Here is a 12,679-nt window from a genome sequence, read left to right on the forward strand (position 1 = left end):
AAGGGCGGGGTCGAGCCGGGCGGGCCGAGCCGAGCTGAGCCGGGCCGGGCCGGGCCGGGCGGAGCTATCGGAGGTCTCTGGTGCTGGCTTTCTCAGGCTTAGGGACCATATGTGGAGCCCAAGGGCCAGGGATAAAAGAGGAAAAAAGAAAAGGAATGCTCTAGTGTAGCGGTGACCTGGGAACGCGCGTCCAGCAGGCAGAAAGGGACCATACCATACGGGTATAGACAGTTTATTGAAACATCATACGCCTATGTACAGCAAGGGGGCCTAGAGATAAGTCCGTGGTCATAGGACAATCACAGGACAGAAAGTTTTCGGGGAATGCAGACAGTAAAAGCTAACCTTTAGTCAACCTTTGTTGTCAACAAAGGTGGAGCAGTTCCCTGTGATCAAAGATAATAAAGAGAAAGCAAGGTGCAGCTGGGCTCCATTAAGGACTCTTGAGGCGCTGTTCTACGGAACTGTTTGGAGGAGCACGGAGGGCACTTCGCCGAGGTCGTGGCCGGGCATCCAGACCTTGGTCCCGATAGGGAAGGGCTTCCTCCTTCCAGGCTGGAGGCTGCAGCTGCGTGGCCCGGCCTTGGCCAGAAATATGGAGGAGCGTTCTCCTCGTTGTCCAGCGAACATAAACCTCACACAACACACGGATCCTCAGGCGGGGTCACGCGAGCCTGTGTCTCCCACACTCCAGGACAGTGCTTTCCAAATTACAACCAGTGAGTTATAAAATCACCTTACTCGATGGGGACCAGCATTTTTAATGGAAAGGAATGGAGCAGGATAGAAAACATGAAAAGCAAAGTCTTCATTCGTTTGGAGAGCGAGGAACTGATGAGTCAAAGCAGTAAAAGGAGTGGCAACAATCGCCCAAGAACCAGCCCTCAAAGTTGTATAGATTGTAATTCAGTTCAGGACACGGGGGCACGCGGGACCGCGCACCACAGCAATGACACCTCTCGGAGCCTGGGCTGCACCGGGCCCGGCCCGGACACGGGCCTCGCCCGGCTCCCAAGAACGCAGTGCCTTTGGGGGTGGCGGGCACGGCGCAGCCCCGCAAGAATAATGGCGGAGGCTTTCACGGGCTGGGGGACCGAGGCCGCAGGCGGCCTTGGAAGCTTGCCAGCATTCTAGGCCTCGGACCCCGCCCATCGGGGTGACCTCTCTGCCCCACTGGGGGAGACCTCACCCCGCGACAAGGACACTCGAAGGCCCTAATGGTCCTGGCAGGTGCGCCGGCCCGCGGAGAAACCGTAGAATGGCGAGCGCTGGTGCCCACCGGAAGCCCCGACGATCTCCAGGCCGCTTGTAGGCCTGTGCGTATCGTCTGAAAAAGCTGCTCCCAACTTCCCCAACCTTTTAGAAGACGCCGTTAGTCCTGCTGGGCATTCCAGAAGAGGTTGCCAACGTAGGATAAAGCAGAGATAGAAAGTCACGCTTGTCAATTCCCTTTTGTGAAGACCACAGAAATGTCTTCTGGAAGTGACTTGAATGGCGATGTTAGGCCACCTCCAGACGAGATCGCCAGAGCGACACTCCGTGTTTGTCCTGTGGATGGAGGACGTGGAACAAGACCCGTGGGAGGAAAGAAGAGGGGACCGGCGAAGGCGGTTGATCTGTATGCGTCTTTGGCTCTTTTTGTTTTGGAGGAGAGGCCTGGGAAGACGGGCCAGAAACAGGCCTGAGGTGGTGCTACTTCAACCACAGCAAGGGCTTTGGCCACTTGCCCCCCCCCTTTTTTTTTTTTTGCTTCAGGCTGGTGCTTTACCACTTGAGTCACAGCCCCACTTCTGGCATTTTGCTGGTTAATTGGAGATAAGAGTATTATGGACTTTTCTGCCCTGGCTGGCTTCAAACCACGACCCTTGGATCACAGCCTCTGGAGTAGGATTATAAATGTGAGCCTCCAAGGCCTGGCCTTCATCTTGTGTTTTTTTTTTTTAATTAAAAAATTGTTGCAAAGAACATTTTAAGTACGCCAAAAATAGTATAAGATTTTAGGTATTCATCACATGGCTTAATTATGGTTCACCTACCCAGACCTCAGATTCCTGTAGGGATGCTTCACAATGCTTTCTTAGAAGTTAGGAATTCTTTAAAAGGCCTGACTACAGTATCATTAGTGTCATAGAATTGTTTAACATCAAATATCCAGACCCTGTTAGAACTTTTCTGATCGGCCAATAAAAGTGCTTTGTTGTCATTTGGTCAGTTGATTGACCAATAAAAGTGCTTTGTTACCTGTTCAGTTGATTTTTGTATTATATTCTCTTCAGTTTCTGGGTTTTTTGGTTAATCATGAGGCTTGAACTCAGGGCCTGAGTATTGTACCTGAACTTTTTTGCTAAAAGTTGGTGCTCTATCACTTTGAGCCACAGTTCCACTTATCTGCTCAGTTGATTTTTTAGTAGTTGATTCAACTCAGGATGCACATCTGGTCCCTATTTAGAGTCAACCCCCCGCCCCCATGTCCCTTGTAGCTTATAGTTAACAGATTCCCATGTCTTAGAGGATTTAACAAATGTGTCTTTGAGTGTCATCTGCCTACTGTATTGCTCGTAAATTAAATTTTGATCCAATTTAGATTCAACATTATGGCAAGACTACAGGTGGCCCCCTAGTATGTCATATCAGTTTTTCCTTTTTTATAGTATTTGTTGCCTCTCCTGATAATACTGCTTGTCCAAAGCATCTTTGTATTTTATGCATAGATGTGTAGCATTTCTTGTTACTTCGCATTTTGCCCGCTGATGGTGTGGAGTGGAGCACAGTGAGAAAAGAAAGGGCCTAGAGAAGTTGGTTCCGTGATTTTTGACAGGAAGGTTTTTATTTTGTGTGGGGACTGGGACTTAGGACCTCACGCTCCTGCTCAGAGCTGGCACTGCACCACCTTGAGATACTCTTCCAGCTAAAATATTTTTATTTATTTATTTATTTATTTTTGGTGGTCAGTTGTGGGCTTGAACTCAGGGCCTGGGCGCTGTCCCAGCTTATTTTTGTATGAGGTTTAACTAACTACTGAAGTCTGGATTCTTACCCTGTTAGACTCATGTGGAATTTGAAACATTAAATTGCTTTCTTAAGTCAACGATATATCAGAATGATAGTTAATCAAAGGTCTGGACAGGAGCTAGGATGGTGCCCTCATCCCTTTCTCCTTGCCTCCCTCCAAAGAAAATTAATAACTAGAGGAAACTTGGTTTTCTATCCTATTTCAAATTCTAAGAATAGACTTACCTTGTGAGTTTAAAAATTTACTCAAAAGCAGCCTAAGAGCTCAAGTATCCATAGCAATTTCTGCCCTTTATAGGAGAGAAAGTCTGCCATGGCTTAGAGGAGCTCACTGAGCCTGCACCCTTGCTTTCTCTGCCACAGTGCAGGGGACTTTTCTCAGCCTTGGTTTCTCATCTGTAGAATGAGTCATCAGTTTCCTTCAGTTCTTGGACCTCATGGATTGAACTAGATCCTATCAATTTATTTTTCCCCCTAAATCATTTTTTGAATGATTCTCCTGAATAATTTCAAAACAAGGCAGTACTTGCAATCATTGAATGGCTCTTACTCTGGACAGTTTATCATATTTTCTTTTTAATATCCAAAGGTGCGATTGTAGCTGTAATCTAATTTTCACATATTTTGTCTTGGCCAAAGCTAGTAAATGCTAAAAATTCACATTGGGTTAGGTAACCTGGTTAAACTCCAGTACAAGAAATACTATGTTTACAGAAATCTTAATATTCCAAAAATAACTAGCTTTAACTGTCAGCTTATTTCAAAAAAAAATTGTGGAGAAACAAAATTACTGCATGAAATGTAGGCTTTTAAGAGTTTGTTGGAATGAGATCTAATTTTGAATCTAACGTTCTATCATCCTCTGAGAATATAAAAATTTATAGCAAAGCCTCCAAGGCTCAAATATAGTGACAAAAATTTTATTGAAGTCCCAAAGCTACATTTTTCTTCAGACTATACTGGGCACAGTTCAGTGATGTCCTAGTAGAGAGATGACAGGCGTGCGCCCTCTTCTGGTGGCATCCAGAAGTATCCTGGAAGCTGACAGGACAGAACATTCCTAAATTAGAGCAGTTCCTCTGAGCAAATTTAGATGATTACTTCTGCAGGCAGCAGTAGTCACAGTCCTTGTCTAAGCTCTCAGGAATCCGGATGTTAATGGAAGTAGTCACCTATTTTCCCAGAAATCTACTTTCACTATGGAGTCCAACAAAGAAAAGAGATAAACGATGCAACTTCTCTGGTTTAGGTGTGAGAATCTCACTGCAATTGAAGAAAGGAATGGCATGTTCCCAGACTCAAAAGTCGAGTTCTTCCTGTAGGAGAGTTGCCTCATACCAGAATGCCTTGGGGCAGTAAAGGGGAAGAGGGCTGTGACTTGGGGATGCTCAGAGCTGCTGAGCATCCAGACGCTGTCCGGTAGTGTCTGCTCACTTTCAGAACTTGGCACCCTCCAGAACTGGTACTGTTGGGACCTCAGAAGTGGGCTGGAGCCCAGTCTCCTCGCAGGAAGCCAACCTGGTCTTGACTGGGGATAAAGGAGAGTTCCAGCCAGGGCTGGAAGGAGGGCACCTCTGGGCCAGAAATCATGCCTTAATCACCAGTGTGTTGGCTGAATTTTCACCTGTGGTTAAGTTGCATTGATTTATCAGAAAATGACATCAATTCTCATTGTTTTAAGGTCACTTCACAATTTGAGAGTCAAATTGATATTTCTCTTTTTGACACGTGCTTAGCACACTTGAACTCTTGGCTGCCTTTCCTTCCTTCTCAGAAGCATCTGATCTATTTTCTCTGCCCTGCTGCTGTGTGCTTAGTATTGTCTTCAGCCAACCATGCTGGTAGTGAACAGGGGCTTTGAACATGGAAACTCATGCTTTTCATACTAACACTGTACTGTAACTCCACAAAAGAAGATAACAAGGTTAAACACAAATTCATTTCAGTTCCCTACTTATCTGCTCATTTTTTTTCCAGCTTGGTTTTTCACAGCATATTATAAGCTATGAAGTTTGACAGTGCCCAGAAGAGAATGAAAGTGGAAATGAGAGGAATTTGGTAATGCAGTGTTTTTAATGTGAACTTTTATGTTTAAAGCAAATGCAGCCCTGAGGATTTGGCTACTGCATATAACAACAGGGGGCAAATCAAGTACTTCAGGGTTGATTTTTATGAAGCCATGGATGACTACACAGCTGCCATAGGAGTCCAACCCAATTTTGAAGTTCCGTATTACAACAGAGGGCTGATACTCTATCGGCTGGGTAAGAAGTTTTTTTCTGGATTTAATGTTTTGCCCCCCTTCCTACCAACTATTCTGTTTTTTTTTTTTCAAAACTATCAACAGCTGTAAAAACAAATGTGGTAATCACCAAAATTTAAAAGTTATGTGAAATTTAGGTTTAGAGCTTAGAACAAAGGAAGCATACCTGAGTGTATTTTAGGGTTTTTGTCAGGCATTATAGATCACAGCGGAGCGCTGGGGTGGGAATTGGACCTGGGCACAGGAGTGGGGGTGACCCTATTACTTGTGTCTGTGTGTTTCCAACTGCAGAATGAGGATAATGCTGACAGGAACCTGTGACACTTTTCCGAGCAAACGTCTTTGGAGACACAGGAGACAATAGCGAGTGAAGTTTTGTATCACTGGATTAAAAGAGACTGTGGATGCTATTCCTTATTAAAATGAAAATAAAATCCAACTATTTCTCAATTGTACTAAAACTGTGTAAAACAAGTGATACATTTTTGTTGAAATTTTATGATGCTACTCTATTAAATTGTATAAAGAAATCCATAGCTAATTTTATTTTCTTAATTTTTTTTGGCTGTGCTGGGGATGAAACCCAGAGTCCTACCTATGCTGTACAGTTGCTTTGCCACACCCTGGTCTTCCACTAAACTTAGATATAGTTATTCTGAAGCACAAAGGAAGTTACCTCGATGTGCACATCTCTGTATCATCATTGAAAGGAAAAAGCTTCCTTTGATAGAAGTGGTTGAAAATCTAAAAGTATGAGTATTTAAACTTTGTTGTGAGTAATAAATAAGATACTCAGGTTTTTTTTTTCTTCTTTTTTTTTTCCCTGGTTCTTGCATAGGATATTTCGATGATGCTTTGGAAGATTTTAAGAGGGTATTAGACTTAAATCCTGGATTTCAAGATGCTGCTTTGAGCTTAAAACAGACTATCTTAGATAAAGAAGACAAACAAAGAAGAAATATGGAACAAAATTATTAAAATTTTTAACTTAATTGAGATGTTAACTCATGATCCAATATATACAGATGATTGGCTCAAATTTAAAGTAAGTCTTGAGCTATTTTGATTTATATTTAAGATAAAGGAATCCACAAACTAGAATTAAGGTTAAATAATATATTAAAGGTTGCTAATTTCAGGTTGAGAAATTATGTCAGATAGGCCTGCTTTTTATAAAGTATAAATAAATCATTAATGTATAAATATATGTGGGGGGAGGATGGGAAGGGGAAACAAAGGAGGAGGCTACAATGCTTGATAAGAAATGTACTCATTATCTTGCCCATGTAATTGTAACCCCTCTGTACAGTATTTTCACAATAAAAAAGTATAAATATATGTTGTTACAGTAAAATACTTTAAGCAATGTGTGATATTTTCTTCAGTAAAACTTTTTCATTTTTCTTTTTATTTCCAACTTAATTTTTTTCATCTAAAGTTTAAAGTAATATAATCAATACCTATAAATTCTTCATCAGTTGGCATTATGACATATTTGCTTTTTATTTGTATTTAAACCTGAAACATTGTTGAACCATTTGAGAATAAAATACAGATATTACAATACTTCCCCCCTAAGTATTTCAGCCCACATCTTTCAAAAATAGATACCTTTCTTAAAAAAAATATTTTCTTGTAAAGATGCTATACAGAGAGGTTACAGTTACATGAGCAAGGTAATGAGTACATTTCCTATTGAGCATTGTTGCCTATGAGTACATTTCTTGTCGGGCATTGTTACCCCCTCCTTAGACACCTTCCTTTGTAGCCACAATACCATTAAAACTTTAAATAAAATTAGCAACTCTATGATATTTTCCATATCCAGTCCATATTCAAATTTTCCAATTATTTCCAGAATGTGTAGGTTTTACTTTCTGAGTTTGTATAGAAAGCCAGGTTTTGTTGAGTTGTGTTGTTGTGACATTTACTCACAGTACTTCCTTTGAGAGTTTCATGTAGTTGGGTTAAAGACACAGTACTCAGACTTAAGAATAAACACATTGGGGCTGGGAAGGTGGCTCAGTGGTAGAGTGCTTGCCTTGCATGCATGAGGCCCTGGGTTTGATTCCCCAGCACCACATAAGCAAAAAGAAAAAAAGCCGGAAGTGGTTCTGTGGCTCAAGTGCTAGCCTTGAGCTGAAGAGCTGAGGGACAGTACCCAGGCCGAGAGTTCAGGCCCCACGACCAGACCCAAAAAAAAGAAAAAAAAAAAAAGAATAAACACATGTCCTATAGGAGAAGAGTTTGAAAGAAAGAATTTAACCCACAGTTGATTTTCTTTAGAAAGAATTGATACAATAAGTTAAGATTTAAATATTGATCATAGTTTTCTATCTCTGGGTAATGATAGTAATTATTGCCACAGTCAGCAATTCCTAGCTATTTACTGTAAGCCGAGCACTGTTTAGATGCTTTATAATGGGGGTGTGGGGAAGAGGTGCGGAATGGACAAAAACATATAAATCGGAAACTTAAACTTTGTATTATTTGGTTGCTGCCAGCAAATGATGGAGTTTTGAGAGTTTTAAGAACTGGGAAGAACATGGAGAGAAAGCAGGCCAAAGCCAGCATATCCCATCTACGGTTTAAAATTTTTATAGTTGTGGTTTGGCTTTCAAAGTTACAGACCCTCATCTTGAGCTCTCCCAAGCTAGTTTATGACTGCCTTGGGAAGGCTATTGTGGGGCAGAAAGTACACCCTTTGGGGGAGAGGAAAACCGTGCTTGCCTGGTATCTCCAGAGGAGGTACCCAGGCCTCAGCTGCAGTCACCATTACGTTCAGCTAGTCCTTTGAGTAAAAGTGGTCTCTGGAAGTAAGTAAAGCATGTGACCCGCTTGTAGTTCACATATCACACCTGAAAAACCAGCCAGAATGTGAGCTTGTTGTAGGTAAAGGAATATAAAGAGGAAACTAAGTTCAGTGGTTAGAAACGCAAAGTCCCTTATGTTTCTAGAGTAATCTACATTTTTCAATATGATTTATCTGTTTGTTGGATATATCTTTGAAAAAGGATTTATAAAGGTGTATGGAAACAAAAATCTCCCCCACTTTTTTTTTTGGTCAGTTGTAGGGCCTAAATTGGGCCTGGGAACTGTCCCTCAGCTCTTCAGCTCAAGGCTAGTGTTTTACCACTTGAGCCACAGTGCCACTTGCAGTTTTTTCTGCTTATGTGGTACTGAGGAATCGAACCCAGGGTCTCATGCATGCAAGGCAAGCACTCTACCACTAAGCTACCTTCCCAGCCCACAAAAATCCCTTTTAATAAAGCTTTTTTTTTTTAAAGCAATGTTTAAAACTCATTCTGTTCAGAGAATTAACTACTTAAATAATAATTAAACAACTTTATTTTCTTTTGGCTCATCATCTTTTAGCTGTGGCTGGCATCAGATATAATATGAAAATAAAACTTGTTGAAATTTTTTATTTGACTTACTGGTTTTGTTATTCAAAATTTTTTCATTCCTCATGCTGATGAGGGGGTTGCCCAGGCACTAATTTTGCTCTTGTTACTAGAGATAGCTAAGGAATAATGCATTTTGCTCCATTTATCTTCTTCAAGCATTACACATTCAGATTCGAAGTTTCTTGGCTAAACAATACCCTTGATATTTCCTTCAAGATATTCTTTTATGTTCCTTATTGTTCTTCTTGCCTGCATTTCAGTTTTTGTTGTTTTCTTTTTACTACAAAACTACCCAAACTGTATTGTCTTCGCATTTTATTTTCCTCTGTAAAAACAAAACAGAAAAGAGTTTTAATTTGTAACGAGTTGTCTCATACCAAGTACAGTAAAATGGAATGAATGGACTGAAGTTACTTTTTGAGTTTAGAAAATTATTCTGAACTCAGAAGCGTGGGGCTGTTTGTCTTCTTTTGAAACCCTACAACTGAATGAGGCCCACAGACTGAGCTTTGGTAGCAAACTACAGTACAGTTGGTAGAAAAGCAAACTCAATTTACAAGTTACAGTCATCATCTAATAGCTCCTCTCTGTATATTTCTGGCTGTCTCTGGCACCTCTACTCGAAGCAGCGTTAGCCTTCTGCCATTTTACAGGTCATGGATCTTTCTTCACGGCATCATGTATCTTACCCTCCACTTAGTGGATGTCATTTACCATTTACACAGACTGTTCTCAGTGTCTCCATCTTTGCTCAGTCTAATCTCCTTAACAATTTAAGTCAAGATTTTAAACAAATCTGCCTTTTATTTAATGACTTCAGTTTGTCTCTGAAAAAATGCTTCTAAGTGAATAACCAATAATGGAAAAAAACCTTTCTGATAATTTTAATCAGATAATGTCAAGAATTCCATTTCATCTCACAATCCCCACAGATAGATACTCACACAGAAAAGTCAATTTAGCCATGAAAACAAGTGTCTCTAATGACCACTTGCAAGCAAGTCTGGGAAATGGAGGTGTGGTTCAAGTGGTCCTTGAGCAAAAAAGCGAAGCAGACGTGCAAGGCCCTGAGTTCAAGCCCCAGTACTGGCAACAGCAACAAAATAAATAAGTGAAGGAAGCAGTCAGCTGTTACAGTATGAATGGGTACAGTATGAGTGGATTAAAAGAACAGATTTATTGAGATATGATTCATTCATTTGAAGTATATAGTTAAATGCTTTAACACAATTTTACAAAATTCATTTAGCATGCTTTGGAGCCTTATAGTCATCTTGCATGCAAAGAGTAGTTTAAAAAATTCAAACCCAGAAAAGCACGTTGGGTCAGATTAAAGGCTACAAGCATGTTACTCGCACATGCAAAGAAACATTGAAGATGCCACCTCTTCTGGCTTTGTCCAACTCTGCAGTGTTGTTATGATAGTCTCTGGCTAGAACCATGTGCTGAGGCAAGGTGAGGATGTGTCTGTGTGTAAGTACGGTGTGGATTTATTGGGGGTGTCTGGGTGAACAGAACGTGTTGCAGAAACCTTCGTGAGAAACAAATGACGTGACTTCTCTAGCCTGGTAAGAAGCGGACCGAACAGTTACTATTGCGAGCTAAGTGTGTAATTTTGTCTATACAAATTAAGATTTTAGCGCTTTCTGTATTTCTGATAGTAAATTAGGGGAATGGGATTCCAGTTAAAGATGGCATTTGGCTAGAGAGACAGAGGTAGATGGGGAGCGGGAGTGTTTTGCTATAATTCCAAGACTTGACAGAAAGAAAAGGATTGTAAATACAATTTAATTTTTTTTTGTCTTTTGGAAAAGCAAAGTAGCTAGTAAAGAATCAGTTCATGCTTTTAAGAATTGTAACAAGGTAAAAACACAAACTTAGGAAGCAAAAAGCAAATGATTTAAAAAAAAATCCTAAAAGGAGGTTAAAAAAACTAATTAGAAATTATGGTCTGGAAGTATTGGTATAACAGTAAAATCAGAGTACAGTTGTATTTGTCCAGGCTTGTTTGCCAGCACGTAATCATGCATACAGCAATGATATAAAGATGGACTCTAACATTTTTTTTTCACAGAAGCTGAGGCTGAGAAATTCAGTAACATGCCCAAAATTAGGTCCAAAATCCATGTAAGTATTTGAAACTGCACTTAGTATCAATTGATTTTTTGTTGCTGCTGCTGGCCTGGCATTAGCTCAAAGCAGATCTGTAGACCAGTTTTTTCCATCCTGATTACAAAAATGTTAGTGGCTTGCACAAGTTGCTCATAAAATATTTTAGTACCCATCAAGGTGAGTATGAAAACAATGTTAGAATTTATTTCATTTTTTATAATGGAACATGATTTCAATTCTAGAAACGCTTGTTGTTCATTTCTTCCTTCCTGATTGAAAACAGACAGGAAAGATGGTGAAAAGAAGATTAATAGTAAGGACAAACTCTTACTTGGAAACTTGAAAGCCATGGCTGCCAATATGTAAATTTGTATCTTAAGTGAAGCATCCAACCAAGATAGCATGTTCCTTCAAAATCATAGTGAGCAGAGTCTAACCCAAGCACCATTAATTCTACTCTTGCTTGGGGTCCAGACTTGTGGGTTTTGCCTGGAGGGCATGCTGCAAATGAATTCTGTTTGGCAGAAAAGAAAACCCAAAGGTTTTATTGCCCTAAACAACACCAACAGTTTTGCATGTGACCTGGCTGCTCTGTTCATTCCTAATTCCTTCTTCATTGTCCATAAATACCCCTCTTCAGATGTTGTCTTAGCTATCCTGGTGGTTCTTTCATCACTGATGAAACATTTATCATGTTTACATTCTATCTTCTTTTAGGCCCTGTATAACTTAGTTCTTTTCCATATTATAACAGCATGGTTGAAAAACACGAATACCTTAAATAGTGCTTCTCATTATAAGGTCACTGTTAGGTTCTTAGCCTTCCAGACTATTTTCTTTGTACAAATACACAGACACATGTACACACACACAATTAAAGGATTAAGTTGTACATATCACTCAGTAGCTTGAGCCCTTTATTATCTGTAAATTTATATGTAAGAACAAAAATATACCTCATTTGGCTTTCTGTTTATGGGAGGACTGGAGCTTGAACTCATGATCTCATGTTCTTGTTTAGTTCTTTTGCTGAAGACTGGTGTTCTATCACGTGAGCCACACCTTCACTTCTGGCTTTTTTTTTCTTAATTGGAAATAAGAGTATCACATATTTTTCTGTATAAACTGACTTAAAACTACTCAGACTCCTGAGTAGCTAGGACTACAGGTATGAGCCACCAGTGCCTGGATTCAGACTTAAAACTTTTAAACCACATTAAAACGATTGTCAACATTTTATGTGACATGAGTACATGGATTCAGTAATAATTTAAAAAGCATAGAAATTCTAAGTGAATAGTATGATGCCACCCCCTTCCCCCTCTCCCGGGTAACTACTTTCAACTAGCACAACTAAAATCCAAGAATTAAAAGCTGCCTTCCCTAGTCTTGCCAGTCAACATCTTTAAAAAATTATCTTCAGTTCTGCTCACCATCTAGTGACTATTCTCTCCAGGCAGTTTTGACTAGATTGTACCAAGAATACCTCGGAATGTATTCTTTTGGCATCACACTTATTTGAAGCCATTTCCACTTAATTATAAAGCTTTTTTGAAGATTGCAGAATTTATGTGGTGCAAACTTAGCATGGCTAAAATGGAGCTCTTGGTTCTTCCCTGTAGCTGATGGAATTTCCATTGCCCAGGATTTCAGACCTGACTGCAGCCCCAGTGTGCCCAGCAGCAAACACTTTGGTGCTAGCCTCGGTGTGGATCCGGATCCAGTGGGTTTTATCTCACCTCTTACTGGTGATGGCTAGGAGTCCTTCCATGCCTGTGTCTTGCCAGTCGTTTTGCTTTGTCTGCCCTGAAAGTTTATTTCAACGCAGCCTCCAGGGCAAGGTGGACATATGTCATGGCCGTAGGCCCCGGAAGAAGCAAAGCTC

General features: G+C 40.5%; 1 protein-coding gene across 1 annotated transcript in view; it reads left to right on the forward strand.

The window, feature by feature from the left end:
• Ttc32 (tetratricopeptide repeat domain 32) overlaps positions 1 to 6,506 on the forward strand; it is a 7,311-nt gene extending 805 nt beyond the window's left edge. Inside the window, exons 2-3 of the mRNA XM_013013516.1 lie at positions 5,110 to 5,276; positions 6,114 to 6,506. Of these exons, the coding sequence (XP_012868970.1) occupies positions 5,110 to 5,276; positions 6,114 to 6,253 (307 nt within the window). The 3' untranslated portion in view covers positions 6,254 to 6,506. The remainder of the gene's footprint in view (positions 1 to 5,109; positions 5,277 to 6,113) is intronic.
• Positions 6,507 to 12,679: the final 6,173 nt, after the last annotated feature.

This window comes from Dipodomys ordii, unplaced genomic scaffold (assembly GCF_000151885.1).
Source record: "Dipodomys ordii isolate 6190 unplaced genomic scaffold, Dord_2.0 Scaffold20, whole genome shotgun sequence".
NCBI lineage: Eukaryota > Metazoa > Chordata > Mammalia > Rodentia > Heteromyidae > Dipodomys > Dipodomys ordii.